The 11,871-nt window shown below is 45.3% G+C and overlaps 1 protein-coding gene across 1 annotated transcript in view; it reads left to right on the top strand.

The window, feature by feature from the left end:
• Positions 1 to 11,601, top strand: part of LOC120056120 (paramyosin-like) — a 37,169-nt gene extending 25,568 nt beyond the window's left edge. Inside the window, exons 4-10 of the mRNA XM_039004313.1 lie at positions 254 to 505; positions 2,057 to 2,215; positions 2,307 to 2,363; positions 2,505 to 2,678; positions 4,393 to 4,553; positions 10,834 to 11,052; positions 11,233 to 11,601. Of these exons, the coding sequence (XP_038860241.1) occupies positions 254 to 505; positions 2,057 to 2,215; positions 2,307 to 2,363; positions 2,505 to 2,678; positions 4,393 to 4,452 (702 nt within the window). The 3' untranslated portion in view covers positions 4,453 to 4,553; positions 10,834 to 11,052; positions 11,233 to 11,601. The remainder of the gene's footprint in view (positions 1 to 253; positions 506 to 2,056; positions 2,216 to 2,306; positions 2,364 to 2,504; positions 2,679 to 4,392; positions 4,554 to 10,833; positions 11,053 to 11,232) is intronic.
• The last annotated feature ends 270 nt before the right edge of the window (positions 11,602 to 11,871 follow it).

Genomic DNA, 11,871 nt, shown 5'->3' with positions numbered 1-11,871 from the left:
GTTATAGACGTGTTGTTTTAACATCCTGGGAACTAGCTGTGACAGGAGGGACAGTCTGCTCTGTGCCACAGCAGACACCGTGATGACGAGCGTCGGTCGTGTGTACATGAGTGTCTGTACTATGTCCTTGACTGTTAACGTGTGTGTTCTTAGTATGTGTGAGTTGTGTTTCTAGATGTCTCCTGACTGATATGAATGACTGAAGATGTCTATTTGGTGATATAACTGACTGTGACTGTGTGTCTATGTGTAGGTGAGGGAGAGCGATGTGCAGGCTGTGTGGCTGCAGAGCCAGGCCGACGTGGTGGGTCGGGAGCTGTGTGTGTGGAGGGACCGCTACCATGCTGCCTCAGAGGGACTGAGGCTGAGGGGGGCTGGGCTTGAGGAGGTGCAGAGGGCCAGGGACACGGCCCTCAGAAGCCTGAGACTACAGGAGGAGAAGACCCACAGTCTGGGGGCCGAGAGGCAGGAGCTGCAGCACAGCCTGGAGGGCCTACAGGACAGGGTGAGTGGCTGGGCCTGGGGAGGTACAGGGAGAAGGGTTGAGAGTGTGGGGGGGTCGAGGGACGGGTAGGAAGAAGAGGGGAGAGGTGGAAGGGAGTCTAGGCCTGGGGAGGAGGGGGAGGTGGAAGGGTTCTAGGAGCTGTGGGGGTCGGAGGGAGGGAGCAGTGTTGGTGTGGCTGTGGGTCTAATTAAGCTGAGCTCCACGTTAGGCTGCAATCTGCAGACATGTACAAGAAATTAGATTTGTTTCCCACTCCTCGCTTTCAAGTGCACGGCCGTGTTAAAATGCATATGACCCCCGTGGTTTTAATTACTATTTTGTGCTTAGCAGGCAGGTTAATGACGCTCCTTAATGGGCTCTGTGGAAATTAGCCTCACAGAGAGAAAGGATGTATCTTTTCTTTACTGATGTGTTTCTTTCTTGTCCTTTTATTGTTTCTTGTGATAAAAGGGACATTATAACTCAGTTAACTACCACTGTTAGGAATAACTCCTGTAGGTCAACTGAAAATCACTCAGCCATAACCCTCTCACAATCAGAATGTTCTATGTGGAAATAAGGCTCCTCTGTTTCAGAGTGAGGCCTGTGCTCAGTGGAAGGCACAGCGCTCTGTGAAAGCATGTTGTGTGAACCTCAGACTGACCTTGTGGCTCTCTGTCTGCTCATACTCCCGTGTCTGTCTGTCTGTCTGCTCATTCTCCTGTGTCTGTCTGTCTGTCTGCGTTGGGGTTGGAATCCTCAGCCACTCTTTAGATACCCCAGTCTACAGCCAGCCCTCTTCTCCCCAGCCCACTCACCCATTCCACATGTTTACAGTATCAGTGTTGTTGTTAATTGCCTCATCCCAGTCTGCCTCTCTCTGTCTCTCATGCGTAGGATTACTCACGACAAAATAACACTATCAATATAGCCGTGTGTTTTCATTACTCAGTTACCAATGTGGAGTCTCATTATATTTTAACAGATTTGGGCAGCAAAAACAGAGAGAGAAAGCTGCTTTATCAATAATTATGTGTAATCCACAACAATTTCACAGAAGCTCAATAACAGCAGCAGAACTGGTATAAATTCTGTATAAATTCTACAATTTGCAGTGGAATGGAGGGATGTAGCTAGCAGAAAAACTCATTTCCCTAAAACAGGAAAAATTGTCTTGCTTATCTAGGGCATGTTTTTTGTCCAAATGAGAAACTAACTGGACATAACGTCTATATATATTGTGTTCTTTTCTAATGTACAATTGTGAGTGTTGCCACCATTAAAGGGTTCGTTGGACTTTTACCTCTTTATGTGTTATTATGTGTGTCTAGGATGGCACTAAAACCATCATGCTCTTTGTCATTGGTTTTCCTGTATCCCTGTAAGACAGAACATAGAGAACAACAGTAAATAAAGTTGGATTTGAACCATTTGCTTCTTGCTGATTGCAAATAATGCCTGTGATTTGAACAGGAAAGTGCTTTCCACATAGCTATTACTGTACAATCAGCATGTTCTCTGTCCTGTCCTTGATGTGTTCTTCAATGTGTTACGTTCCCTCCTGTCCCGCAGCTTGCCCAGAAGGAGGAGATGGTCGTGGCTCTCAGAGTGAAGCTGCAGGACCATGAAGAAGACGCCCGTGTTCTCCGCCAACAGCTGCTCTCCTCCCAAGATGCACTGCAGCAAGTTACTGTAGAGCTGAGGTCATGTAAAAGAGAGAGGGAGAAGCAGGTAAGAAAATAAGTTTCATTTGACCCATTAAGAGCCATGTGTTGACATGTTTATGACAATAGAATGACCTTTCATGTGTCACTTGTTACAGGATAGCCAGTGTGTGGAGACAAGAGGAGAGACTGCCGGAGATGCCTGCAATGCCCAGGTACTTGAACCTTGATAGAAAGTCACCAGTACATAATATTCTAAAATAGTCTATAGGTTTATCCATATACTGTACCTCTGCTAGTCTCTTTTATTAGCCTCTCTTCTGTTAGACCCATACTATTTCTCTGTCTGTGTGTAGCTGGTCCAGGAGGAGGCTGGGGTGAGCAGGCTGAGGGGGGAGCTGCGTGAGGTGGGGGAACAGAGGGACAGACTGGCCTCTCAGGTGACAGAGAACCAGGACCTGAGCCATGATCTGGACCTGAGCCATGACCTGGACCTGCTCACTGAGAAACACAAGGCTGCACAGCACGAGGTACTGGCCTTAACATCACTCAACATCTCTCCTCCATCTCTCCTCCATCTGTCTCCTCTCCCTCATCCAACCAACCCTCGTTTTGATGCCCCTTAGCTGGTCAGCTCACAAACAGGCAATCAGAAATGCCATGGCCTTGTATCAGGATGTTTCATAATGGATGTCGAATACAAAATGTCTTTATCCAGGAACACCTGAAATCAGCTCAGGATGAAGTGAGGCCTGAGATCTAACACATCTCTTTTTAATTAGTCAACAAGGACGTGGTTGTACAGACCTGCCTAGTCTCTACAGCCTTCGAAGATGAGTCCTAGTGCTGCCGGTATATGGAGAGGCTAGTTCAACTCAAATCCAGCAGAATTCCCAGGGGCCCAGCCCCCCCTCCCCTCCCCCCCCCCCCCCCCCCCCCCCCCCCCCCGGTATGTCTCTGAGAAGAAAGCTCAAGGACATGGTGACCTTGTTAGTGTCCAGCCAGCCCTGTACCATGGGACTTAGAAAAGACACCTGACTGTGTCCCATGAACCCTCTGTGTTATTTCAGTGTTTTCTTCTTGAAGGAGAACTTGTGGAGGACCTGTCAATGGCCGTACGCTGTGTTGTGCTGGTTTATTTATTCCTCTCTCTCTGACTGGTCAGATATTTGTTTGCCAGAGTGTCCTTGTGTTATAAATGGGACAGGCCTGTCACTTCAATGCTGAGAGGATGTTTTGACTTCCTTGAAAGATTTTTATTTATTTAATTTTGGGTTGGAGGGGAGCGGTGAATAATGCATTGGGAACCTGCTACATGTACTGTTTTTATCATTAGCATGCAGCCCAAGTTATCTGCAGAATACTTATGAGTGCCAGTGAAATGTTTGTGATGTTATTTATTTATGTTGCCCTCTCAATTATTCATTTGTTTATTTATTCATGGCAGGACTAACTGCAATTGGAAAATTCATTTTTGCTGAAGGGCACATGCCCCCCCCCCCCCCTACATAAAGGGAAGGGGGGGACATCAGGCTTGTTAGTAATTGCTTTACTTGGCGTTTCCTGAGACTCACAGGGAGATGTCATTTAATCTGAGCAGACGGGTGAAGAGAGGGACTGAGGTAGAGAGAGAAAGAGAGAGAGAGAGAGAGAGAGATGGGATGGGTCGGGTTGAGAGGTGGGGTGGGGATGGGAGAGGAGGGGTGGTGGAGAGGGGGGTTGAGTTTATCACTCTTTTAGCCTACTACCTCCGAAACTTGCCGCTGGAGGGGGCGATGGTTAGGGGGGAAACAGGGTAATATCCACATATATTACAGGGAATCAGATTCCACTTCTCCAGACAACAAGCTCTAAAGGTCTGACTACAGGCGGAATAGAGGAGAACACAGTGGTTTTGTGGTTGTCTCTGGTTGTCTCCATGCTCCCCTGCTTTCTCTTCTTGTCTGCTCACAGCACTGTTTTCTTTAATTATATGGACTGGGATTTTGTTCAATTTCACACTTGCGCCCACACATGCAGCAATTGTTTCCTGATAAGGGATAATGTTTCACTGAACATTAAATAATATGTATGTTGTGTGTGTCTATCTGTCTGCGTGTGTGTGTGTGTGTGTGTGTGTGTGTGTGTGTGTGTGTGTGTGTGTGTGTGCGTGCGTGCGTGCGTGCGTGCGTGCGTGCGTGCGTGCGTGCGTGCGTGCGTGCGTGCGTGCGTGCGTGCGTGCGTGCGTGCGTGTGTGGCTGTTAGTGCAGGCTCAGCAGGAGCAGGCCCTTGGAGAGGAGGTGCAGAGGCTGCAGAAGGAGGTGAGCTGTCTCCAGGGCAGCCTGCGTTAGAGAGAGGAGGACATGGAGGCACAACTACAGACAACTGGCCAGCTACAGCAGGAGAGGGTCAGCCTGCTCACACAGGTCAGCTATACACACACACACACACACGCACGCACGCACGCACGCACACGCACACACACGCACTCACACACATGCAACATTGTTTACAGTAGCTACTGAAATGATGATCTTTAGAATGATGGGCTTTATTATATAGCTGCATAAACTATACAATATGTATACACACACCATAATCTATATAAACTATACAATATGTATACACACACCATAATCTATATAAACTATACAATATGTATACACACACCATAATCTACATACACTTGGCACTCACACGTTTCTACACCACCTCAGGGCATGTACAGTATGCATTCACACATATCTGCAGTTGAAGTCGGAAGTTTACATACACTTAGGTTGGAGTCATTAAAACTTGTTTTTCAACCACTCCACAAATTTCTTGTTAAGACTTCATCACCCTCCCGGATCCGGGATCCTCCTCATCAAAAAAGCTGACTAGCATAGCCTAGCCTAACGGGACAGGGATATCATATAATATAATTTTCATGAAATCACAAGTCCAATACAGCAAATGAAAGATAAACATCTTGTGAATCCAGCCATCATTTCCGATTTTTAAAATGTTTTACAGCGAAAACACAATATGTATTTCTATTAGCTAACCACAATAGCCAAACACACAACCGCATATTTTCACCATGTTTCCACCGCATAGGTAGCTTTCACAAAACCGACAAAATAGAGATAAAATTAATCACTAACCTTGAACAACTTCATCAGATGACAGTCTTATAACATGTTATACAATACATTTATGTTTTGTTCGAAAATGTGCATATTTGAGGTATAAATCATAGTTTTACATTGCAGCCACCATCAAAAATAGCACCAAAGCAGCCAGAATAATTACAGAGAGCAACGTGAAATACATAAATACTCATCATAAAACATTTATGAAAAATACATGGTGTACAGCAAATGAAAGATAAACATCTTGTGAATCCAGCCAATATTTCCGATTTTTTAAGTGTTTTACAGCGGAAACACAATATAGAATTATATTAGCTTACCACAATAGCCAAACACACAAAAGCATTTATTCACCGCAAAGGTAGCTTTCGCAAAAACCAGCAATAGATATAAAATGTATCACTAACCTTTGGACAACTTCATCAGATGACAGTCTTATAACATCATGTTATACAATACATTTATGTTTTGTTTGAAAATGTGCATATTTAGAGCTGCAAATCGTGGTTATACATTGTGAATACGTAGCAACATTTCCCCAGAATGTCCGGAGATATTTTGGACACTCACCTAATCTGACCAAAGAACTCATCATAAACTTTACATAAAAATACTTGTTGTATGGCAAATGAAAGATACACTGGTTCTTAATGCAACCGCTGTGTTAGATTTTAAAAAATTACTTTACCACAACATACAGCTTGGGTTATTGTGAGACAGCGCTCACCAACACGGCGGAGAATAGGCATCAACATATTACACAGAAATACGAAATAACATCATAAATGTTTTCTTACTTTTGCTGAGCTTCCATCAGAATGTTGTACAAGGAGTCCTATTTCCAGAATAAATCGTTGTTTGGTTTTAGAATGTCCGTTTCTTCGGTCGAATTAGCAACCTTGGCTAGCATTGTGGCGCGAACATTCCCATCCTCTCTTGGCGCAAAGAACGGAAAATTCCAAAAGTCCCATTAAACGTTGAAGAAACTGATAAAACTCGGTTGAAAAAACCTACTTTATGATGTTTTTAATCATATGTATCAAATAAAATCAGAGCCGAAGATATTCGCCGTGTATACCGAACGCTTTTCAGAAGACAATGTCGAGCTCCCCCGCGCGCCGTCGAAGACAAAGAAAATACCGGACCTGTCACTCCAAAAGCTCTTATTCGGCCTGAGATCAAGCTAGACACCCCATTCAACCTTCCACTGCCTGTTGACATCTAGTGGAAGGCGTATGAAGTGCATACATATCGATAAATAAAAGCCAGTTGAATAGGCAGGCCCTGAAACAGAGCCTCGTTTTCAGATTTCTCACTTCCTGTATGGAAGTTTGCTGCCAAATGAGTTCTGTTTTACTCACAGATATATTTCAAACAGTTTTAGAAACTTCAGAGTGTTTTCTATCCAATAGTAATAATAATATGCATATTGTATGATCTAGAACAGAGTACGAGGCCGTTTAAATTGGGCACGATTTTTTCCAAAGTGAAAACAGCGCCCCCCCCTATTGACAAGACGTTTTAACAAACTATAGTTTTGGCAAGTCGGTTAGGACATCTACTTTGTTCATGACACAAATAATTTTTCCAACAATTGTTTACAGACAGATTATTTCACTTATAATTCACTGTATCACAATTCCATTGGGTCAGAAGTTTACATACACTAAGTTGACTGTGCCATTAAACAGCTTGGAAAATTCCAGTAAATTATGTCATGGCTTTAGAAGCTTCTGATAGGCTAATTGACATCATTTGAGTCAATTGGGGGTGTACCTGTGGATGTATTTCAAGGCCTACCTTCAAACTCAGTGCCTCTTTGCTTGACATCATGGGAAAATCAAAAGAAATCAGTCAAGACATCAGAATTTTATTTTGTAGACCTCTACAAGTCTGGTTCATCCTTGGGAGCAATTTCCAAACACCAGAAGGTACCACGTTCATCTGTACAAACAATAGTACGCAAGTATAAACACCATGGGACCACGCAGCCATCATACCGCTCAGGAAGGAGACGCATTCTGTCTCCTAGAGATGAACGTACTTTGGTGCGATAGTGCAAATCAATCCCAGAACAACAGCAAAGGACCTTGTGAAGATGCTGGAGGAAACAGGTACACAAGTATCTATATCCACAGTAAAATGAGTCCTATATCGACATAACCTGAAAGGCCGCTCAGCAAGGAAGAAGCCACTGCTCTAAAACCGCCATAAAAAAGTCAGACTACAGTTTGCAACTACACATGGGGACAAAGATCGTACTTTTTGGAGAAATGTCCTCTGGTCTGATGAAACAAAAATAGAACTGTTTGGCCGTAATGACCATCGTTATGTTTTGAGTAAATAGGGGGAGGCTTGCAAGCCGAAGAACACCATCCCAACCGTGAAGCACGGGGGTGGCAGCATCATGTTGTGGGGGTGCTTTGCTGCAGGAGGGAACTCCACAAAATAGATGGCATCATGAGGAAGGAAGATTATGTGGATATATTGAAGGAACATCTCAAGACATCAGTCAGGAAGTTAAAGCTTGGTCGCAAATGGGTCTTCCAAATGGACAATGACCCCAAGCATACTTCCAAAGTTGTGGAAAAATGGCTTAAGGACAACAAAGTCAAGGTATTGGATTGGCCATCACAAGCCCTGACCTCAATCCTTCTGACTTCAACTGTACATACAGTATGTCTAACCCTCTCATCCCTCCTATTACAGCATGTCTAACCCTCTCATCCCTCCTATCACAGCATGTCTAACCCTCTCATCCCTCCTATCACAGCATGTCTAACCCTCTCATCCCTCCTATCACAGCATGTCTAACCCTCTCATCCCTCCTATCACAGCATGTCTAACCCTCTCATCCCTCCTATCACAGCATGTCTAACCCTCTCATCCCTCCTATCACAGCATGTCTAACCCTCTCATCCCTCCTATCACAGCATGTCTAACCCTCTCACTCCTCCTATTACAGCATGTCTAACCCTCTCATCCCTCCTATTACAGCATGTCTAACTCTCTCATCCCCATATAAGGTTGTAAAATTCTGGTAACTTTACCAAAACTTCCAGGTTTTAAAGAAATGCCGTTCGTAGAGTTGCAAGCTCTATGTAATCATAGCGTGCTAGGAATACGGGACCAAATACTAAACTTTTGACTACTTTAATGCACATATTATTTGTCCCAGTTATTTTGGTCCCCTAAAATGGGGGGACTATATACAAAAACTACTGTACTGTAATTTCTAAAACAGTTCACCCGATATGGATGGAAATCCATAAGTGCTGGAGTACAAAGCCAAAACAACTAAAAATGTCACTGTCCCAGTACTTATGGAGGTCACTGTATACACAGACTATGAGAAATGACCCATGGTGTGGCTGTGTGCAGTAATGTGTGCTGTTGAGGAGAAGCAGCAGAGACAAAGGAATGGGCAGTCAGCGATCCCTCTCTCTTTCTCTCCACGCCATCAACAAACACACAGCACAGCACACAGCCGTGGAATTCCAATTAGTATCATTTAATTAGAAGTGGGCAGCCTCTTGGCACAGTTCCTTCATTTATTTGAATCTTGTTTATGCACCTTGATTGTTTCACAATATAGATTTATTTTAATTAGCTAAGATTGATTAAATTGCATTGATTCTGTATCCTTATTCAAATGAAATCCCCATCCCTCCTCCTCCCCCCTGCTGTGTTATTTGTCATAATTAATGGTACAGTCTGGGACTAGGGCTGGGGGTTGTAATAGTGACAGCTTTGACCATTTTGTAATCAAGGCAAGGTTTATCGTTATTTATTGCCTGTGCTGTCACGTTGTGACGTGAAAGGCGTTTTTTGAGTTTGTGGACCTGTGTGATCGATTAAGTTTGGTGACAGAGCTCCTGCTGCATGTCTGCCTGCCGTTCTGTTCTGCCTCAGTCACAAGATAAGATAGTCAGACTGTTCTTTTGTCTTTAGCGGAGAGTTCAGCCTCTGTCCACTCTACCGACAGACAGACAGCCCCTGAAAGCACTGACCTTGGGCGGGGGGCCCAGTGTATCGGTGTGTGTGTGTGTGTGTGTCGAAGCGGCTACAGACGCCATGGTTAACACCAACGCCTCCTTCCCAACCGAGCTCTTTTAATGTTGATTGATGACTCCGTTTATCTTCTGCATAACAACCCTCCACCCCCACCTCCCCCACTGTCCATTTTCCCAGCTCCCGCTACCTTCCACACACACCCAGTAAGAAAATTATATTAGAAACAAAATTAGATTTGAAATGTTATGTCTGACAAGCGACTTGATGAAAGGGTTTCATTGCAGGGCCTGATCCATGGAAGTGTTATGCTAATAATACTGCTAGCCAAGCGATCTAGTTGGAAATTAATCAGTGGTTGAGCTGCGAGAGAGAGAGAGGGTGAGGGAGAGGGAGAGAGGCTGCTCTATAAACACCCTTCCCTCACCTCCTCTCTCTCCCTCTCTCTAGCTATGAATCTCATCAAAAATAGCCATGGGGTGTTGTCTGTGTGATGAGGTTGGGAGAGAAATAGGGAGTTAGAAAATTACACTGCAGCTTAGCACTGATTGATGCAGTAATGTATGCAGCAGGCCAGGCAGGCAGGCTGTATTATGGATTAGTCTCTCACTCTCACTGCCCCCCACATCAGTCCCCCTCCCTATATCGGTCCTACCATTATTATTCTATTTATTCTCTTCATCTGTCCTCTTTTGTCTGCATGTATCTTTTACCTCCATATTTGTGTGTCTACACGGTTTGTGATGTCAGACTGCCTCAGTCCATCCTCTCACTTCCTCCCTCCCTCCCTTCCTGGGAGACATCAATGGAGTCTCTAATGGAGTCATTATCACATTTAACTCATTTAAAAGAACACAATTAGCGCTGGGGTCTTAATGATGTTTGTAAGTTAAATGCAAACTAATGTTTCTCTCTTCCTCTCTCTCACTCCTGGCTTAGAAGTCGGTAAGAACGAAGGAGTAGATGAATCACAGAAGTGTTTTGTGGGTGTGGGTGCGTGTCTCCCAGCCATGTTACAAGTCTGGGATTTATTATTTTTACCCTGAGAGCCATCTGTTACACTGCTCCTTATTTTTGTAATGCATCATCAGCCAGGGGAAAACTAATATTATCCCATCTGGGATATTGTACTCTGGAGTGTAGTAATGTAATGTAGAGCTGGTGTCATTAAAGTGCCTCGGTGGAGCTGCAGGGAGAGGAAGGAAGGCTGAAGGAGTGTACTGGATCATATCTGTCTGTTCTGTCTGTGTGTCCCCTACACCCCTCATATGTGTGTATACACACACACACACATATGCACACATACACATACACACACATATACACACATACACATATACACACACACATACATACACACACACTTACAAACACACACACACACACATTCATACAAACACACACACACACACACACATACAAACAAACACACACACATACAAACACATACACGCACGGACACACACACACACACACACACACACACACACACAAACAAACATACACAAACACACACATTCTCTCTACACAATCCCTCACTGACACTCCCTTCTGTCTCCAGCGGGACAACCAGCAGGGGGCAGTGTGTGTTCTGCGCGGGGAGCTGCAGCGGTGGCAGGTGGAGGCCCGGGCTCAGCAGGAGAGCAGTGAGGAGGTGTCGGGCCTGAGGGCTGAGCTACAGGAGACCCAGGGCAGGCTGCAGCAGTGTAGAGGAACCATGAAGCACCTCCGCTCTGACCTGGACCACGCCCAGAGACAGACCAGGCAGGCAGAGGAGGAGGTGGGTGGGTGGGGGGAGTGAGAGGAGTACAGTACACAGAAAGACAGGAACATGGATTTCTCTTCACTTTAATAAGCAGTAAAGTACCCTCAGTACTGTTCCTGTTGCGGGTTTATGTAAGCCATTATACAGGCATATTGAAGTAGACTACAGTGTTCTGAGAATTTTTGTGTCCCCCAGGCATCTGATAGGGAGAGCCGTCTGCGGGGCAGGAGGCAGAGTTGTCCAGGCTGAGGGCTGTGCTGCAGGAGGCTGAGAGCAGAGCAGCGGACACAGAGACAAGGCTGCAGCCCCTGACCCAGTCCCTGGAGCTGTACAGGGTCAAGTACCAGGCCTGCCTCACCAAGATCTCCCAGCAGGACAGCACTCTACAGGCACAGGACGAGGACCTGAAGGAAGCCAGGGCTCAGGTCAGCTCCCACGTCATCCTCACCCTGCAGGAAAACTAAGAGCTGATACTGAAGCTTTTTCTAGTATTTCCAGAGGTTCTGTCTGCTAGAGGTTCTATCTGCTAGAGGTTCTATCTGCTAGAGGTTCTGTCTGCTAGAGGTTCCTGTCTGCTAGAGGTTCTGTCTGCTAGAGGTTCCTGTCTGCTAGAGGTTCCTGTCTGCTAGAGGTTCCTGTCTGCTAGAGGTTCCTGTCTGCTAGAGGTTCCTGTCTGCTAGAGGTTCCTGTCTGCTAGAGGTCCCTGTCTGCTAGAGGTTCCTGTCTGCTAGAGGTTCTGTCTGCTAGAGGTTCCTGTCTGCTAGAGGTTCCTGTCTGCTAGAGGTTCCTGTCTGCTAGAGGTCCTGTCTGCTAGAGGTTCCTGTCTGCTAGAGG

The sequence above is a fragment of the Salvelinus namaycush genome, chromosome 1 (assembly GCF_016432855.1).
Source record: "Salvelinus namaycush isolate Seneca chromosome 1, SaNama_1.0, whole genome shotgun sequence".
Taxonomy (NCBI): Eukaryota; Metazoa; Chordata; class Actinopteri; order Salmoniformes; family Salmonidae; genus Salvelinus; species Salvelinus namaycush.
Note: the sequence above shows the minus strand (reverse complement) of the source record. Positions and strands in the feature narration are given on the sequence as shown.